Here is a 22,154-nt window from a genome sequence, read left to right on the forward strand (position 1 = left end):
TACAAGCGATTAAAAACGTTGGAAATCGTAGTTGTACACGATTTTTGATCAGATTCTGCTTAAAATCCACAAAATCGTACATCTTTCGATGCGTGTCGTTTTTTCCTGCGTCAACCAATTTAGATGAAAATTTCAGCACGTGTATAACTAACATAGATCTACAAAACCCATATTTTAAATTTTCTTTAAGGGCCCTGATAAAAAAGTTTTAAAAATGCCTTTTTTATTTTTGCATGTAACTTTGTAAATTATAATTTTTCCGAAAATCTGTTGTGCATATCATTTCATAAACCAGTGCTTCTAATTAATTACAGAAAATCAGGTCGTTTGTTACAATTATAAAAAAGTTATACTGTTTTAAAGGGCGTTCGAATACTTTCGTGAGCCACTGTATATGTATGTATTGTGGGAACGTATAAGAATTAGATGTTAGATACGTTGGCGTTGATGCCGATCGATCGTCGGCGACCAGCTGAGTCGATTTGACGATTGTCGTCTGTTCATCTCGCTGGTCGTTGTTATGAGCCGACGATCAATTTTTTTATTACGGTGTTTCATTGCCGATGCGCCAGCCCGAGCGTTAATTCTCAATCATCTAGGGCACAATTCACACCTACCTTGTTCCAAGTGTCACACACACACGTGTGTGGCACACGGGAACAACGTCGTATGGTTTTTCATCAAATTAATAATCTCGCCTGAACCGAAACGAAGTGAAACGGTTTCTGGACGTAGATCAGTTTCATTCAATTAAGGTCTCCCAAACAGAGTAGAGATACGCTCATTCGTGTGAAGCGCGTTCGATCGAACAGGCACTCACACGGGCAGAGTAGAGATACGTTCGTGTGTAGCGCGTGCGCAGCATAAGTAGCGACGACGGTGCGTCAGAGTGGGTGGCCGAGCAGACTGAGCTAGCGGGGGAGGAACCGCCCACGATTCTGGCATCACCGGGTGGGGGGAACGGCCCATGGGGTTCACGAACATACTGCCACCGCCGCTGGTTCACTTCCAAGTTCTCGTTCGCTTAGCTCGGTCGTGTCGTGATCCGCTTTGCAGTTACACTCGCGAGTGCGGTCTGCGTTGGCGCATTTGACTGTTTGGATCACGTGATTTGCTGGGATTACGCGCACTACGCGGAAGGTATTTTCATTTTTATATTGCTTCACCGGTATCATTTTGCCCAAATGTCTTCCAGTATTTTAAAAAAGTCGACATCGCGAAAACCATTTAAGTACTTAAGTCCTTCCCAAAAACGACGCATTTTAAAGGACATTAGATCCAATTTGATGCGTTATAAACAAGCGAAACCAGCTGATGTTGGCACTGTGCAGGATACATCCACCACCACCTCTTCATTCGCGCACAATTTAACTGATGAGCCTTCACGCGAAAATTCAGAATCATTTCTTAACATTCATTGTCAGGATTTACAAGACATGCCCAGCACTTCCTCTTCTTCAATTCCGTTATGCGATAACACAGCCCGGCAATCTGCTGGCGCTGTGTCATTTCGCGGTCGTTTGGCGTCTTATGTCGTAAATAGTAAATTAACACACAGTCAGGGAAATAAAATGCTAGAGGTACTACGTTCGCATCCATGTTTTGAGAAGTTACCCAAAGATGTAAGAACCCTTATCGGCACACCACGCCACAGTGCCATCACATATGACGTCCTACCGGGAAAATATATTCATTTCAATGTAGAGTCTAAAATAACAAATTATTGTAGATGGATGCACTTTAGACAAATCCAACTCAATTCAGCTTTGGCCCATTCAAATTAGAATTAGCAATATTGAAAATAGCAAACCCATCGTAGTAGGTATCTATAGAGGCAAACAGAAGCCTATGAACGCCGAAAGCTACCTTGAAAAATTTGTTTCCGACATGGAATCAATCATGTCGAATGGAGGCATTATTTTTCAGGGTAGACGTATCCCAGTCTCCTTAAGATGCTTTATCGGCGATGCGCCAGCCCGAGCGTTAATCCTTAATCATTCAGGACATAATTTACTCCGACCGTGTTCCAAATGTAAAGTGCAGGGCATACGGGTACAAAATCGTACGATTTACCTTGGAACTAAACACGATCCGCGAACCGACGAAGAATACGCGAGAGCTCTTTATGATGTTCATCATAAAGACGGTTCCAGTCCCTTGGCTTCTCTACAAATGGGAATGGTAACGCAAGTTGTATTCGAATATATGCATTCAGTATGCATCGGCGTTGTGAGAAAGATCATCCGTGCCTGGAAATGTGGTTCTTATACAAGACACTCCAGACTATCTCCTAGAGAAATTCATATCATCGACGAGAGAATGAAAGCAGTTCACGCGTTCTGCCCATCTGATTTTGCAAGGCGCCCAAAACCGATCACTGATTTTTTAAACTTCAAAGCGACCGAATTTCGGCAATTTCTGTTGTACACTGGCCCAATTGTCACATACGGAGTAGTGTCCGATGCGGTATATTTACACTTCATGTTTCTGCACATTGCCATCAGAATAATGGTTTCAGCCTCCTATGTAGAGAAACATTTATTGTTTGCAAAAGCAGCAATAGAAAGCTTTGTTGAGTCTTGCGAAGCCGTCTACGGTCAAATATTCTATTCGTATAATGTCCATAGTATTCTGCATTTGGCGGATGACGTAAAACGATACGGCCCCTTGGATTCATATTCAGTTTTCGCGTACGAAGACAGCATGTCTTTTTTCGGGATATATTTCAGAAAGCCGCGGCAACCTCTGCAACAGTTCGGCAAAAGATTTGCTGAACAAGAACGTCATGCTCTCATAGCGAGTGATGGTGATTCATCCACCCCTCCGAAACCTTCTATGCCATTCCGCACTAGCAGTGGCGAGGTTTTTTACCGTAAAATTAAATTTGGCAAGATATTATTAGCAACACAAGATCGCGACAATTGCTGTATGTTACGCGACGGTTCGATTTGCATTGTTTCGTATATTTTCCCCTATGGAAATACTTTTAGATTAGGCGTAAAACGGTTTGAGGTCGTAGGTCCGTTTTATAATGTTGATTATCAGTTCCCCGATTTAGGAAAGTATAAATGTGCTACTTTGAGCACTGAAGTAGTTGTTGCCAGCCTGGAAGACGTTAGGGCAAAATGCTACCGAATGCCATTTTTCGGCACAAGTGAATACGTGGATGGCGCATTGGAATTCTCCGAATGGATTGTCTCAATAATTTTACACACTGTAAAAGCATAATTTTTTCCAAAGTTGCCGTTATACAATAGACAGCACCAGTACCGTCTGGGTGCCATGGAAATCACCGACACAGATTTCTCCGACACGGTTTTCGCCGACAACATTTCTCCGACTCCAGATTTGTCCGACAATAGCTTTGGCCGACAACGCCTTAATTAACCGACAACGAATTTGATCGACAACAATTTAAGACCACCACAGTATGTATTATAATATGTATCATCATACAGTATTATCATACAATATTAATATACTGTGTCTCAAGTCGTTGTGGATCAAATTCGTTGTCGGTAAAAGGCGTTGTCGGCCAAAGCTATTATCGGACAAATCTGGAGTCGGAGAAATGTTGTCGGCGAAAACCGTGTCGGAGAAATCTGTGTCGGTGATTTCCATGGCACCCTACTGTCTATGTGGGAAAGTCACTTTCTATCGCACCATTATTTCAAGGTTTTACGTCATACTATCATAGGTCGTTGAATTCGTCTTGATACCAGTTAGATTATTACGAATTAAACAATATATGTGTCATTCCATACCAACTTGATCGCTTCTTTTACGTCACCATATGTTGTAGCTACAAATCATTTTTCAAAATTTTTCCGCGACAAAGTGGAATAGGCCTACTGGGGACACCACTGAAAAAAAAACGCATTGTCAATAGTACCTCCAGGGTAATGTGGAAATCTATTGGAATCTGAGGAAAAATATAATGTACTGTCCAGGGAAAGAGGAAAAGGAAGCTGCGGCAACCGGGGAAGAGGAAGACCTCTAATTTCTCTTATGGTACGTATTGCATATCTAATTATGCCATTCAACACACGTATACGTATATTGTACATTACTGATTTTATCTGTATTTCTTAGGTATCCCGCCTATGCCAAAACATGCCATAGCGGTGTGCGCTCGACTTGCCACTACGGAGGAAAAATATTATGTGCTGTCCAGGGAAAGAGGAGAAATAAGAAAGAAATCTATGCCAGAACGTGCTACGGGCCACAAGTTTGGGGAAGCAGAGGCAACAACGTGTAATAATCATAATATATACAGGGCGAGTCTCACGTAACGTTTGCCCCTCAAATATCTTTGTTGTTTCTAAAGATACGTAAAATATGATAAGGATAAAGTTGAATGGTACAATGGAGCTGATAGGATGGTAAAACAATTTTGTTTCCATGTCATTTTTTTAGAGATACCTTGAGAGGTCACCTTGACTTTTTTAAATGGAATGAGGTATTTTTTTAATACATCAATCGCTGCAGCTGGACATTCGTTATAAGAGAGTACTAACCTATGTATGTCGAAAAGTTAGTAGTTCACGAGATATTTCAATTTAAATAACTCTAAAACGCCAACTCTCTTATAACGAATGTCCAGCTGCATCGATTGATGTATCAAAAAATACCTCATTCCATTTAAAAAAGTCAAGGCGACCTCTCAAGGTATCTCTAAAAAAATGACATGAAAACAAAATTTTTTTACCATCATATCAGCTCCATTGTACCATTTAACTTTGTCCTTACCATATTTTACGTATATTTAGAAACGACAAAGATATTTGAGGTGCAAACGTTAGGTGACTCACCCTGTAGATTTAGGTCCATGTAAAGATTGTAAATTTCTGTAATTTCCAATAATAAAGCATAGTAATAATAAAAAATTATAATATTTATTATATATATATGTTCATTTGTGTCATTGTCCATGTGTCTTTACCAACTCCCTGCGGTGTATTAAAAAATAAAAAAAAGTAAATTTTCTTTTCCCTTATACGACACTGTCTTTTTTTGCATGGTGACATTTTAATCTTAGCTTCCATCTGTTGCAATCGATGCAGAGAATTTTTATTTTGCACAGATTATTTTTTTTTTCGTTTTCTCTCCTTGCATGTGACTGAATATTCATTCAAAAATCAGTATTGTCGGTAAAAAGGAAAACTGCTACATATTTGTACAATAGAAATCTACTTTATCGACATCTGCCACATTAGTGCGATCTGCCCTTACCGACGGCGCTGCCCTGTACACCGACGAGATACTATCACCGACGAGATACTATTAAAGACTGCCAGCCCCTGTGTTATTCCGCGGGACCGGTAAGTGGGCGCGAGTGGGCGCGGGGATAACGGGAAAGTTACAGTGATCTGATATACCACAGCGGTAAAAGTTCCACAATCGACGAGATATTCGTCAAGTTGAAGAAGAATGATATAGTAGAATGCTGGCATTACCTATTCTGTAATTGCCTTATAATACTATATATAATTCTCTTATTGCATTCTTATTTTCCTTATTATCACCATTGTAACAATTGTTTACAATATAATCGATAGTTTATAGATGTAGGAAAAATGGAAGTAATTACTACGTAATATTCTACAAATGTATTGGAATTTAAAAGTAATTTGAACATTATTGCGTTATATATAAAATAATGATTCTTAAAAAATATTCTGTTATGTTGTGTAATGACAAAATTCAATCGTTCTTATTAAGATCCTTAGTAGGAAACAGAAAATTAATTTTTTTACTTATTTATCCCATACTTATTGTAATGCTCGACAGCATTATTGACTGCAATTATTAAAATAGAGATAGTAACAAGACAAAAGTATTAAGTAATTAAACTAATTTTCGACGGCTCCTATCCATACAATGTTATTTAGAGGCAGTATTTCGTACGAAGATATCTAAAAAAATAATCCTATTTGACTCTATACGAATATTTCTTGCACCATATATGACGCTATTTAAAAAGTGCGTGTAACATTATTTTATTTCATTCTGAACTGAAGCACTTCCTGAAACATGATTCATTTATGAGTACATTGTGCGACGAGGCGAAGAGCTAGCAGACGAAGTCGAAGTCGAAATCTTAAAAAAATAAGGACTCTCCGCGTCTCTTTTTTTCCCGACGCTGTCCTTCTTTGTGTCGGAAACTTGCGTACCGTCGCTCATTGCATTAGCAAATATCATCGGAATTATATAATTTTGGTACCATTTTCATAAAAAGAAACAAAATTCACCAAATATGTTAAGGAAAATCCTATAAAAAAGTAATGATAAATAATTAAGCTTCGTTGTTTGATTAGTAGTCTCACACCGATATACCCGACCCGACCCGTATCATGTTACAATGTTTCACTCCACTCCACGGCGACCGAAGCCCCCGAGCTTCACTTCCCTTTTCTCCGTTCGTCATCATAGGATAGTGTTTCCTGAAAATTGAATGTCTCTGGCCAGACTCGAGTTTTCGACATTTATAGCAAGCTTGCTATAATCTTATCTTATATGTCAAAATTTAGTTTTCTATTTAAAATATTTTGTTGTTAAAACTCATTAATAGTTTTAAATAGTACTTGAATATATTTAAAATGGTTTGGAATATTGGAATATTACAATTTGGAATGAAGGGCCCAGCCGGACGAGGTAGTCCTTCGAATTATTTAAACAGTCGTTGTGCCATTCAATTTTCGGTCAATTTTCCCCATTTACTTGCATTAATTTAATCATATAACTGCATTTAATTGAAATTGATATTTGAGATTTTTTCCCGATTTTTTGGTTCAAAATGTTAATTACACAAAGTGAAAAACACGCAAAAATTCGACAAATGCAGGTTTTTTAGAAAAATTGAAAAATAGCATTGTGATCATATTTTTAGACTATCAACATACCAGAACTTTTTTTACGACAGCGCGTATAGTCTAGTCGCCAGGTACTTTTACCTGGAAAGTATTCCCAACTTAATGAAATTTTGACACGTCATTTAGGGGTACTCTGGGGTGTCGAATCTGAGTTTTCAACCTCGAGGACCCTGTGCTAACTTGGGAGAAAAAACCACGATTCTTATTATTGATTTTTCGCCTATTACTCAAAAACTGAAAAAAACGACGGCGGGGTCCGATCGGGGATGTTTTTTTTTATTATTAATATCTATATTGCTATTAAACATAACACCAACAAAAATATAAAAAAGCTTGAATCCACTCGGTTGAAGTAAATAAATTGTGCTATCCTCCCCAGTTAATAGTGAAAATGTAAGGGGTATCCGTAGTATGAAGATTATATATAGATATGTTGAAAAACTAAAGTTATGAGCCAAAAACTTGCAATTGCCTGCTAAATGTCACAATGCGTGGCTCAAAATGTCATTTTGAGAAACATTTCCTAATTTTGAACGCCTGTCTATCGGTGCCTGTTGGGTCAAAAAAAAAAGATTGACCAGTGAAATTTGAAGGAAATTTAATGCTCTTTCCAAAAATGAAAAACAAAAGTTCTGAGGACCCACAGTTTTTGAGTAATAGGCGAAAAACCAAAACAAGGTAATAAAAATCGTGGTTTTTCCCCCTCCCCAAGTTAGCACAGGGTCCTCGAGGTCGAAAACTGAGATTCGACACCCCAGAGTACCCCTAAATGACGTGTCAAAATTTCATTAAGTTCGGAATACTTTCCAGGTAGACGCCTTTTTTCGACCTGCCGACTGGACTATATGAAAAAACTTGACGACACTGAGGAAAATGAAAAATTGAATAACTCCAAGAAAAATGGAAAACTTAATGACTCCGAGAAAAATAAAGAACTTACTGACTCTGAGGAAAATGAAAACTTTAATAACTCTCAGTTAATAAGCTGTCTTCAATGCCTCTTAAAAATGCAATTAATCGCATGTAGGGATTGATCAGGTGTTTCTCTCTCTATATTAAAAAATATTTAAAAATCCTTTGACAAATCTGTTTTGTGGCGTCAGGATACTGCTGTCGATATTCCATCACAGTTTGTATAGTATATATTATTTCTCCACTTTGTTTCTATATAAAATTTTAATATGATCCTCCATTAGTTTAACGCCCCGTTCAGCGGTATCATTGACCACCTTCAGTCTATGTTTCAGTCAGTCTACTTATTATTCATAATAACTTCTTTTTCCGATATTTTAACTGTTTTTCTTTTGTAGATTGGAGCGTATTAATGAATTTAGTTAAGGTAGTAGAGAGACTTCCAGGATTGCAAGATATTCATTTACTCATTTCTCGATAATACAAACACGGGGTTTTTCACTAGTCAAAAACGCTAGATAAAACATCGATCTAGGGCGCTATCTGCCTCAAAAGTCCTATTTTTTCGATTACGAGGCGTAATTTTCATTATTCGGCAGCATGTAGCTATGAAAATAGCTACCGAATAGTGCAAATTACGCCCCTTAATATCTCTGTCAGTTATGTATATATAAAAAAACTCTTCAAACAAAAGTTGTAGTATATTAGGAGGTGGATATAGTATCAGAAAAAATTTTTTTTTCAAAGTAATTATTTCAAGTTTTCAAAGTCACGGATGTTTTTTCTATCAACAACTGTTTATGCTACATACGGATTCTTAAAGAGAAAAAAGACAAATTCAACGATATATCATAACGTCTATTTATGTAAAGATTTAAAAAATTCAAAATTTTCAAATTTGCTGCGCCTCATTTTCCCATGATCCAATCGGCCCAAAATTTTTCCAGATCATTTTCTCAACATTTGTTACAATTCTGGTTTACGGGACAAAAAAATTTCATGGTCGAAAAATAAGGTCCACCCTAATGTCCATATACGTAAATTACGAGAAGCAGTAAAGGGTGCTTAACGTCAAAGAAGAAAATCCTGGTAATTAAAACTTAATATGTACTACATTCTACGTTATTAGAATAATTGTAGTTTAATTATGATACATTTTATATCAACATTTTTTATTTACACTTAGAAACGCACTGTCTCGGAAGGAAATGGACATTCGAGAGAAGCAATAAAATTAGAGCATCATCGCGAAAAAAGATGAGTTTGCAATAACCTCAATATTTTATGAAATTCTATTATAATTATAGTTATGACTGTGTTTTTTTATTATAGGAAGACAGAAGATCAAATAAACTTGTGTATGCTAGTATAAAATCAATTTATATATATTATACAATTTATTTTATTATTTGTTTGACAACTAATAAATCTACAAATTGTTTCATAAACTAAAAAATACTTCCTGCATTTTCGTATTCTCCAATCAGTCCAAATAAATACCATCAACCTGTTCTCGATCATATACCAATTTTTATTAATGCAATTATGACAGTAACAAAACGTTTCTATTTAAAATGAATACATATTTTGAACATAGTTTTAACATTTTTAATTTTTTGGAAGGTTAAAAAATGTAATTAAAAAAGTAATGAAAAATAAAAATAAAAAAAAATCCTCGCTGCACGGGGACCCGAAGGCTAGCTCCAGATTGCGATTCATACGCTCGACGGCTCGACAGTCGAATTTCAGTTTCGTTTCCGTAAGCCGTAAAGCATGGCAACATGGCAAGTTCTAAAAATAGATTGTGGCTCGCACAAGCAGCGCACACGGATATAGTAAAGGTACGCTGGGGAGTGTAGCGCGCGGGCGCGTTGCTAACACGATACCAATACAGTGTCTTCTGCACCGACGAAATGCCGTCGTTGGCCTCCTGTTTCTCACTCCAGTCAGAATATATCCTAGAGGGCGTAAGAGAACACCGAAAAATTCAAGTCCCGCCAACTCCCGTAAGGCTGGCAGTCTTTAACAGTATCTCGTCGGTGCTGCCAGCCCCTGTGCTATTCAGCGAGCCCGGTAAACGGGCGCGGGGATAACGTGAAAGTTACAGTGATCTGATATACCACAGCGCTAAAAGTTCCACCAGAACGAGATGTCGGTGATACAGTTGGTGGTGTTCCGCGCACTCTGCCTAAATAAAATATTTGTTCGTGAACCATGTAAGACTGCGTCAGAGTGGCGTAGGTAAATAGATTTAGTACCGCAGGTAATAAATAAATGTAGAATGCTGACATTACCCATTCTGTAATTGTATGGAAAAAAAATACTTTTTATTGTATAATTTCATTACACTCTTATTACTCTTTCTTATATCCCTTATTGTTTACCATTGTAATTATTGTTTTATAATGGACAGTGTATAGATATAGGAAAAATTAAAGTAATTATTACGTAATATTTTTTTTCTAAAAAAGTATTGGAATTTAAAATTAATTTGAAAAAGAATTATGTAATAATCGTCATTTATTATAATAGTTATTTATTGTCATTTATAATTCACACAAACAATCTTGAATAAATATATTTTAATAATTTGTTTCTATATTCATTATTTAAATTATTATTCCAATACTAATGTATTGTTAAAAGGTAAACCCTATGTTATGGGGAGGCATCTCGGATGACTATGGCACTATCGGGCGCTCTTAGTTTCCGAGATAATTGCACAAAACTATTGCTAGTAAAATGAATTTTCCGTATTCGTGCACGCGCGCGCACTCCGTGGCAATGTAAGCCTGCTCCGGCGCGGCGTCAGTTTACTGTTTTTGTAAACACGTTGTGGAGATCAAAATGAAAACAGGGTCTCACTCTGGTTATACATATACATATATGCATAAGATGAGCTTTCAATTTTGAGAGATTACTCCTGGATTTTCGTCTGCATGATCGGTTGACCAATTTTTTCCATTACTAGTTCAAATTCTGGATAACAGCTACAATGCAATGATTATGCGAACAGAGTAAGTTGTTGTTAGGTGGTGACGAAAATCCAGGAGTAGGCTCTCAAAATTGAAAGCTCACCTTATACAGGGTATCCCACGCAACTGGAACAGGCTGTACCTCCTAAACAGTTGGGAATAAATTAGATGTTAAAAGTAAAAGTCGAATGGTATCAGACGGTGCATAATATGCAACTAATTGTATGCACTGTTGTGCACCGGTGCATCCGAAAAATTCCATAGTAATATTGATAATAATTTATTTAAACAATTATTTTTTGACAATAAATTATTATTGAAATAATAATTCAAATAGGAATATAGAAACAAATTATAAAAAATTATTTATTTAAAAATTGTTTACATTATAAATAACAATAAATAACTACTTAAATAATAAATGTATAAAGTCGAACACAATACGGAATTCAAAATGACAGAACCGAAACCGGAACCGTAACCGATATAAGCCAGAACCGATATTCTCGTAACAGTTATAACATCATCTCGGTTTTCATAACAGTTTTCAATCCCTGCTTTCAATGCGTGTTGTTTTCTTCTGCGTCAACCTATTTTGATGAAATTTTCAGTACGTGTATCATTAACGTAGCTTCGTAGATGTACACATTTTAAATTTTCATTGCGGATTAAAATAAAAATTTTTTTTAAATTTTTTCTTTCATTTTTTCATGTAATTCCCACCAATTTTAATTTTTATAAAATCTGTTTTACACGTCATTTATAAAATCAATGTCTACTTTTAAAAAGGGTATCCGGACTATACGCGGACTGTCTGCGGATAATTGTCGGTCAATTTGGGCAAGAGACTTTAAAAATAATAGTAATAATAATATATATAATAATAATAATAATATATATATATATATATATATATATATATATATATATATATATATATATATATATATATATAGTAATTGTACATAAAAGGTAACATCTTGCCGATTTTGATAAAATTTAAATATGTTGTAAAACTCAACATTTCGAACAACTTTTTAATTTCAGATATTCGCGAAAAACTGTATAACTACTACTACGTACATTGAATTTTACTTACACGTGCACGTCTTTAGCGCGCGTATGCATCAAGCTTGGCAAGGGTCAACTGTTTCTACAGATACATCACGACGATTAGCAAACGATCTATAGTATACCGCGTGAACTTTTTACTACAAATGATAATGAAAGTTTGATTTTTTTAAACCAGACCTAGTCAGTTGGTTTATGTTTGGGTTAGATTTTGGATTAGGTTGTGGATTAGGTTTGGGTTAAATTTCAAAGTCTCGGATTTATTTATAGGTTGGTTTTCGACAACGCTTGCGCAAAATGATAGCTTTTTTTTAAATGACCCATAACGATATAAAAAATAACTGAAAACTAACTAAAACTTGAGCCAAAAAGGCGGTAACTATCAGATATTACGCCATTATTATTATTCGCAGCACAAAATGTTTAGATAGAGATTAAATGGTTTCAAGAGATGCACGTAGTGGTGTTATGAGCTTTTTTGTAGGTGGACGCGTCAAGGATTTAGGAAGGTCAACTTTGATTTTTTAAATGGAACCACATGTTTTTATGCACCAATCGATGCAGCTTTTCATTATCTATAAAAAAAGTATTAACGTATATGTATATTAGGGTGGTCCTTATTTTTTGACCAACGAATTTTTTTCACAACGCCCCCCAGAATGGTTCTCTTTGGTGAGAAAAAAATTTGTGCAAAATTTAAGATCGATCGGATAAAAGGATCACGTGGCGCATTTAAATTGAAAATTTTGAAAATTTTGAAATTCATCGTAACTATAAAGTATTATATATCGTTGGATTTGTAATTTTTTTCTAAATAAGAATATGGAAAAATTATATGACCTTAATTTTAAAAAAAATAACGATGACCTTGAAATTTCGAAAATTTGATTTTTAAAAAAAAATTTTTTTATGCCATTATATTTACCATATTGAACAATGCAACTTTTTCCTCTGACATTTTTTCGTAGAACCACAAATAACAGATATTTAAACATATCCATTTATTACCTATGACCCAATATAATTTATTACGTTACCTCCAGATGTACCCCGTGGACCTTAAGTCCACTTTTTTACAATTTTACCTATCTTGAAATTCATAAGCGCACACCCGGGAAACAGATGTAAACCCTCGTTAAAAATTTTATAACAACCCGTACTTAAACTCCCACTCCTATTCCTACTCCTATCCTTACAAGTTTTTCCACCAATTACTGTCAACTCCATCAACCAATCATCACGCTTTTTCAAACAAACGACATCCACACCGAAGTAAGATTTAGATGTATCAGAGAACCACCGATTAGATCTGTCTGAGCTAACGAACTGTAATCATCAGTATCGAGTAAGCGAACATACAACCTCAAGTGTTGTCTTTGATCAACTATCACCTCAACTTACAAAATCGGACTCGTGATCATCGTCGTTCAATCCAGATTTGGCAGACGCGAGACGTTACAGTAGTCATACAGGAAGACTACTCAATTTCTATATAAATTGAGAAGCCCAATGGAAAGTAGAAGTCGCGAAAAACTGTTCTTATTAGAACATGATGAAAATCAGATAATTGACGCTAAGTTGCCATCGAAACGACAAGTTTTAGGAGTGCTATTTTATAATTTGCGGAAAGTGAAATTGAACCTTCGGTCTAGTGCACACCTTGTTGTTAAAGAAGTGGAGGTGTTGTGGGAAAAGGCCAAAATTCCAGTTCAGTTAAACAGTCGCTGCGTCGAGAAATTGGAGTCATTATACCACAAGTGGAAGGTCTTACAAAAGAGTTGTAAACGACGATCCCAGATAGAAGATCAACAGGAACAAGAGTTTCTTGATCAATTAGTGATCTTTTAGTAGCGGCGATTATTATAAAAAATTTGTCATTTTACCAACTAATGTGGCCGATCACATGCAAGAGGACATTTCAGGTTTTATATCAGACGAAAGCCGAAAATTATTTAGTAGATTTAATATATTGACAGAATTTTTAAAAAAAGATCCAGTAGTTTGGCAAGATGAAGATTCTTACAAACTAGGTTTAGATATAGTTAAGGCTTTACCTGTGGTCAATGATTCGGCAGAAAGAGCCGTTAAGCTAATACAGGATTACATACAATCAAATTTTAGCTCGCAATGAGGAAGAAAAGCAGTTGGTACTGCAAATGGTAAAAGATTACCGCCAGCAATATCCTGACGCAACGAAAACAACAATAGCGAAAAACATGTAAATCGAACGTCGAGGGTCCGCAGCACAGGCGAACCACACAGCTACCTCCCACTCAGGGAAACCCAGAGGGGTAGCGTCATAAAATACGCTGGCAGCGCGGGTCCTTACAGCCACTTCGGGTCTGAGGACCCGTTCTTCCAGTGACTTGTCAAGTTTGGATTCTCTCTCTAGATTTTGTATTGTTTGTCTGTTCATTTAATAAAATACATTCTTGGCGAGCGGCTTCACCATTGATCGGAGTATTATTTGGTGATCCGCTCTGTCCTTGCCATCTTAAAAGCGGATAGTCTTACATTAGAATATAAGAAATAGTTCCTTATCACTATTCTGTAGAATATATTCAAAATATTCATTCACATGTATAGTACAATAGTACAATACAAAATGACATATCTCTGTTATTTGTGGTTATACGAAAAAATGTCAGAGGAAAAAGTTGCACTGTTCAATATGGTAAATATAATGGCACAAAAAAATTTTTTTTAAAAATGAAATTTTCGAAATTTCAAGGTCATCGTTATTTTTTTTTTAATTAAGGTCATATAATTTTTCCATATTCTTATTTAAAAAAAAATTACAAATCCAACGATATATAATACTTTATAGTTACGATGAATTTCAAAATTTTCAAAATTTTCAATTTAAATGCGCCACGTGATCCTTTTTTTCGATCGATTTCAAACTTTGCCCAAATTTTTTTCTCACCAAAGAGAACCATTCTGGGGGGCGTCGTGCTTTGTATCTCGATAAAAATTTTTCGCCAAGTATAGCTTAGGACCACCCTAATGTATATGTCGAAAAATCGTTAGTTTAAAAATTATTTTAATTTAAATATTGCTAAGAAACCCTCACTTTTTCTTGCTAATGATAACTTCATTTTTTTAATATCTATTTACAAAAAAGGTTTAATGCAACATCTATTTACATCTCCACCTTCAAGATCTCGGTCGATATTTTAAAATAATTGTATATGATACGTTCCTTCATATCGAGAAAAGTGATCTAAGCTACTGCATATGTTGTATTCTTTATCCGAGGTTTTCTTTGCAATATTTACATTAATATATCTATTAAATTTTTACATTTTTTACTAAACTAATCTTCTTATAGAATCTAATCTTTTTCAAAAATCAAAGTTGACCTTCATCTTCATATGTCCTTGACGCGATCACCTACAAAAAGAAAGAATAACACCATTTTGTGCATCTCTTGAAACCATTCAATCACCATGTGCCATGTACATATTTCTCGCTGCGAATAATAGTAATGGTAATATCTGGTGAACCACCCTGTATAGGAAAAAATTTTACAAAATCTTCATTCTGATAACATTAAAATAAGCATTATACATATAGATAGGAGCCGTTATTTTATTTGAAGGATTCAAATAACTTCGAGGTTGGCGCGATTTTTTCACAAAAACCATACATTGTTGATTCCTTCATAGCATCTCACCACCGAAACAAAATCATCGTCGCGCGCGCATCGCATCACGAGAAGCGTTCGTTCAGTTTGCGATACCGTGCGATCGAATGCTCACGCGTGTAAAACATTTCCCGCGTGTGCTTTTGTAGTGCAGTGAAATTGTGAAGTGTGAGAATATTAGGATATAAATATACAATTTTGGATTTACAATTGTGCAAAACCATCAACAAAATGGTGAGTTTAGAAACTCATAGTACTCATTGTATTTATAAAAATTGTGGAATTAGAAGTAGGGACAACATATTAAATGTCCGATTTCATCGTCTGCCTGTTGCTGATAGAGATCGGTTAATCACATGGTTAGTAAATAGTGGTTGCGATGATCTAATAGAAGAATCAGACGCAGAATTGCGGAAATTTTCAATATGCAGCAGACATTTTTCAGCAAATGTAATATGTCCAAGTGGCAGATTGAAAAGAAATGCGGAACCACTTCTTTACGATATTGATTCTGATGATGAGGATGAAGATTTTGACAGTGATACTGACAAATATTACCGCGATAAAATACATGTTTTGGAAATAAAACTAATGCGAAAAAATTCTGCTATAAAAAAATTAAAAGATAAAAATATGAAACAAATAATAGAAAATCGAAAGAAGAAAGACATTATTTTACGTTTGCGACGAAAATTAAAAATATTGACAGAAGGTTATTTGTGTGATGAAACACTTTTAAAGGCTATACAACGTCGAGTCCAAGGATTTTTATTGACATTTATCACGATGCAATTATTTCACAACAAGCAATCTTCTTATACTGAAAAAGAGCAGCAACTAGCAAAAAATATGCATTATACTTCGCCCAGTTTGTACGCAAAAATGCGTAAAGAATTTAATTTTCTATTACCTGGGAGAAGTATAATCAGCAAATGGTTTGGCACTGTAAATCTATGGCCAGGAATTTGCAATGATTTGTTTTTACAACTTAAATCAAAAGTTGATTGTATGGACATTAACGAACGCAACTGTGTTTTATTACTAGATGAAATGCGGATAAAGAAATGTTTTGATTTCCATGAACCTCGACAGAAAGTTGAAGGTTTTGAAGATTTAGGATCACTAGGATGTACTAAAAAAGTAGCGACTAATGCATTAGTTTTTATGGTCAGAGGCTTGTTACATAATTGGAAACAACCTGTTGCATACTTCTTGACCAGTAATGCAGTCAAAAATATTGATTTAGCATCCTTGTTAGATGAAGTTATAGAAGCAATTTTGAGCACGGGATTAAAAGTACGTGCTGTTGTTTGTGATCAAGGTGCTAATAATCGAAGTACCATTAAAAATAGAATTTCTGTTGACCGTCCATATTTCATACATGGAAATCAAAAAATATACACAATTTTTGATATACCGCATATTTATAAGTCTATAAGAAATCAACTTTTGAAATATGATATTATGTTTGATGATAACAAAATTGCATCGTGGAAAGACGTACGTTCATTATGGCAATTGGAAGATGGTAAAGCAACGAGAGCTGCTTGCAAATTATCGGAAAAGCACATTTATCCAAATAACTTTGAAAAAATGAAATGTCGTTTAGCTCTGCAAGTATTTAGTCGCAGAGTTTCAGCAGCTCTTTTGACCGCTGCAACGGTGGGAGAAATTGACAGTCAAACTGTGATGCATACTGCTGAATTTTTCAGAATGCTTAACGATACTTTTGATTCTTTAAACAGCAGGACTTGCAACGATTCGAATCCCGATAGATGTGCTTTGTCGGAAATTCGTTTAAATGCAGAAAATAATTTAATTCAGCTATTAGAAAAATGTTCAAAATGGCGCACCATTACGAAAAATGGTCCGAACATACCACCATGTTTCGAAGGTTTGGAAATTAGTGTTAAAGGTATTTTGCAATTATGGGACGATCTTAAATGCGAAGGAATTAAATTTTTTATGACGTCTAGAGTAAGTCAAGACCCATTAGAAAATTTATTTTCAATGACGCGCACTTATGGTGGAACCTTTAACCTGAATCCGTCTCCAAAAGGTTTTCGCTTGATATTGCAGAAAAACAGTGTATTAAATTTATCAAAACCGGCTCAATCTGCCAATTGTTTGGATGATGAGGATGAAACGTTACTTCCAAGCTCGAAACATGGTGCTGCATCCAACGTTGCATTAACATTGCCAAGTACAAGTCGTGAACCTGAAATTGATCAAAAAATGATTATTGATGTCGAAGAAGTTACCATTGATGCTTCGTATATTAATGACGAAACATTAGAAGCCTCCGCCGTTGAATTTTTTGCAGGATTTGTGGCAATGAAATGTGTTAAGAAATCTGGTTGCGAACAATGTTCGATTTCATTAATTAGTGAAAATCATAAATACATTTCATGTTCATGTTCATGTTTTCATTTGTTTTCAAATTAATGAACGCAGTATTTGACGCGGGCTATCCTAATATTAGAGAAAAATATGGTATACAAGATATGTTATTTCCATTAATGGTGGAAGCTGTGGATACGAAATATCCAGGTTGGTTTCAACATGAAACTTGTGGGCTCCATCGGAAGGATCTTGCATACTATATGATGAAAGTCAAAATTCATAAAGATCTAGTATGGTTAGGAAATAAAATAAGAAAAACAGATTATCGCCACAAACCTGTACAAAAATTAAGAAATGTACAAAGTGTGTGACAATTTTAGACATACTTTGTTGGCAATTTCTAATAAATTTACACTACATAGTATTTACTCATTGTGTTATACTATGTATTAGGTCGGAAAGAAAGTTCTTGCGGTTTTTAACTAAAATCAAAATAAAAAAACCGTAAGAACTTTCTTTCTGATCTAATAAATATACAGTCTCTAATTTTCAATTGTTTATACTCTATACGATATCCGTCGTGTACCCCTAAAAATTTATTTGAAAGGGCAGAAACATCTTCTTCAAAAATATAAGATTTATATAATTTCGTCACCTAAAATGAGCATAACAAATATATTGATTGTTTACAAGCTCGCTTTGCAACATATAATATACATATATATATAAGCTTATATATGCATATAAGCTTTCAAAATGAAGTCATGATTAAAAAGGTGTTGTTGGTCCACAAGAGTGGTTACTAGTATTGTTCTCCAGGTATAAATAGGGTTATTTAGTCGTATACAATCTGCTAGTATTTTCTCGAGACCAGCGGTATAGACAACAGACCACAATAACGATGCGCTCGATTCGCCTCTACCTGCAACGGAAGTACACGGCGTACTTTACCAACTTATTGTGACGCCAATTTTTATTGCTCCATTTTTTCCAAGGGCTCATTTTAAAGGGGAAACTTCAAGCAATATAAGCATATTTTTTCAAAATTTAAATCTCTGAGACCCATCATCGAAAAAAACGTAAAAAAAGAATTTGTTTACATTTTTCGACATTATAAAGTTGATTGTCGAGGTTGAAAAAATTATTTTGTTATAGCCCAATCCTTTCCGAATAAAACAAAAAAAATGTAGCTCAATCGGACAAACAGTTCCTGAGATAAAAATTCGTAAGTGAGGCCCGTTTTCGCCGAAATGGGCAAAAATTGAAAAGATTGAAGGCCTGTCATATCTAAAAAAAATTCGGAACCGGCAAAATGATGACTTAAACCCCCCTAATTTCACATGGCCTACAACATATTTCATTTAGAACAAAATCGACGATGGTGCCCACAAAAAGTGATCGATTTGGCATGGAATGACCCGTAGAGATCTATTCTCATACGCATTCTGGACCCTAACTCGCTATTTGGTGAAACGGACACACACATACTAATCAGTCGCGTGACGCGAGAGCGTGTCAATTGTATACAAAACAAACGAGACAGAGCGGGCGATACGGTCAACGGCAATCCATTGGCGTAGTCGGCGTAGAAGGCGTAAAAATACATACATATTACCAATATCTGTCCCTACTCCCTACTCCTATGAACGGCGGGAGCTACGCGTGAGTCGAAAAGTGAGGATTGGGTGAAGCGTGCGGAATACCCCTCTTGCCCCGTTTCCGACCTGCTAGTTTTCTATCGTGCTCTGCACTGTCCACACAGGGTGGTTCACGCAACTTGCACACCGATATAACTTCCAAAGTATGCGTTGCACGAAAAAGTTTTGTATACAGAAGTTGCATGGTCTGAAGGGGTACATTATGTAGTCTTAATTGTTTTCTTGTGAGTGGGGTGGTGGAGGAAATCTGAAGGTCAACTTTCTTTTTTTAAATGGAATGACCTACTTTTTATAACATAGATCGATAGAGTACCAAATTCTGAGTATAAAAGTGTTGACCTCTATATGTCCTAAATGTAATAGTTAACGAGATATTATCGAAACAATTTTCTTTCTTCTTCTGATAATATCTCGTTAACTATTACATTTAGGACATATAGAGGTCAACACATTTATACTCAGAATTTGGTACTCTATCGATCTATGTTATAAAAAGTAGGTCATTCCATTTAAAAAAAGAAAGTTGACCTTCAGATTTCCTCCACCACTCCACCCACAAAAAAACAATTAAGACTACATAATGTACCCCTTAAGACCATGGAACTTCTGTATTCAAAACTTTTTCGTGCAACGCATACTTTGGAAGTTATATAGGTGTGCAAGTTGCGTGAACCACCCTGTATTAATTCATCCACGTAATTCTTTATCGAACTCTTTATTATTCAAAAAAGTATGTCAAATAAAAGTTATTCCATTTTTCTGTATATTTCTGTTTCCACAGATCGATTCTTGGAACGATTATGTACATAAAAAAGTGTAAGGAAATAATGCTCACATATGAAATATTTTTTAATTAAAGATTCAGGTATTTGATATGAAATCTGAAGAAGGAATTCTAGATTTTCCTAAAATTATGCTGTAATACTTTCTTACATACAATATTTCTATGAATTTTTTGTTCTTGATATTGGTTTTGCTTTTTTAATAAACCACCAAAACATCGTCTGAAATATGACGGAGAATGTAACATTTGATGATAATCGTATGGTTTCGTGATGTTTCGCGTTCTCACCGACGTGTCGCGACGAGAATCTCCTCAGTGGTCTTCTGCACCGACGAAATGCCGTCGGTGGCCTCCTGTTTCTCACTCCAGTCAGAATATATCCTAGAGGGCGTAAGAGAACACCGAAAAATTTTAGGCTCGCCAACTCCCGTAAGGCTGGCAGTCTTTAATAGTATCTCGTCGGTGCCCTGTATAACGGCATTCGCCGCATTAATCAGTGCGACCGTGCTGCCATCTTGCGGGGAAGCGGAATCCAGGATAGAGTGGCGTTCCAGCTGGACTGCAGAAAGCTGCATTCCCCGTGGGCTGCATCCAGACGGTTCCAGGCAGGGCTTGAAACGGGCCCGGAAATAACTGTTTGAAACTGTTTCATTTCGGGCTTGATCGAAACAGTTATGAAGGACCGATATTCTGAATAACTGTTATGAAGGCCCGAAATTTTGGTTGATATCGGTTTCGATTACGGTCCTTCGTACATGGATATCGGTCCTAGCATAACGGTCTAAGACCGATATTTTTTCGGTCCTATATCGGTCTTCATATCGGTTCTAATACTTTGTTGCTCGGCCGATGCTTTAGGCACAGCGACTTCTAAGGGTCGGCCGATGCTTTGTAATCGGTGGCAAAGAGACCGGCACTAGGGCTGCAGGCGAGCCGAGCTAAGCTCGAGCTCGACTGGTCGAGTCGAGTCGAGACTCGATTGGTCGAGCCGAGTCGAGTACTCGCACGATGCGAGTAGCTCGCATCGACGCAAGCTACCCGCATCGAAGCGAGCTACTCGCGTCGACGTCATCGGCTCGCATCGGTGCGAGTTACTTGCATCGATGCGAGTCCAGTCGAGCTTACCGCGGCTCGCAGCGAGCGTGTGATTCGTACGAAATGAACGGCTTGCATGAAGGAATCGACTCGAAATAAATTCAAACGTAATACGACATTGAAGTTCTCGCAGTGCCACGTTTAAATTATTATGTTGGATGTGTCTTATCATGATTATTAATGTATATTTTTTCAGATTTTACAGACTTTGCGAACAGGTTTTAAAAAATTGGAAATTACCAAAAATTCGGAAAAATGCATATTTCCTATTGAAGTTTGGGAAATATCAGGTATATAAAAATTCAATAATGAGATATTGTTAAAACAACCGTTTTTAATTTTTTCCAGAATTTTTTATGTAGTGCATCGTACTTAAAAAAAATAAAAATAATCTTTTCCGATATTTCTTTACCTTTTGTAGGTGTATTATGTAATAGTGAACATTCTTGTATTCAGAAAAATAATGTACAAACTTTAAAAAATGCAATGCTCTTAAAAAAATAATTTTAAAAATATTTTATTTGCCTATATTTCAATTAATATGAACAATACTTCCAGCAGATACAATTAGTGCAGACGGCAAGGTCTCCCGCTGCGAATCGAATCCCGCTTTTTTTCTTTTTTGTTAACCATATAATTGTTGTAGAGATATATTAAATATATTTTTCAAAGCACCGATCTCACCGATGCGAGAAGATAGCTTACTCGCACCGAAGCGAACGGCTTACACGAAACGAACAATGTATACAATGTATCTGATGTGTAGCCGTGAAATGAGTTTTATTTTAAAGTTTCCAG

General features: G+C 35.9%; 1 protein-coding gene across 1 annotated transcript; it reads left to right on the forward strand.

The window, feature by feature from the left end:
* The first annotated feature begins 977 nt into the window (after positions 1 to 977).
* On the forward strand, positions 978 to 3,289 carry LOC143213473 (uncharacterized). The gene is given in 2 exon segments (XM_076433369.1): positions 978 to 1,723; positions 1,725 to 3,289. Coding segments are annotated over 2 exon segments (2,043 nt in total). The 5' UTR covers positions 978 to 1,184; the 3' UTR covers positions 3,229 to 3,289.
* Positions 3,290 to 22,154: the final 18,865 nt, after the last annotated feature.

This window comes from Lasioglossum baleicum, chromosome 11 (genome assembly GCF_051020765.1).
Source record: "Lasioglossum baleicum chromosome 11, iyLasBale1, whole genome shotgun sequence".
Taxonomy (NCBI): Eukaryota; Metazoa; Arthropoda; class Insecta; order Hymenoptera; family Halictidae; genus Lasioglossum; species Lasioglossum baleicum.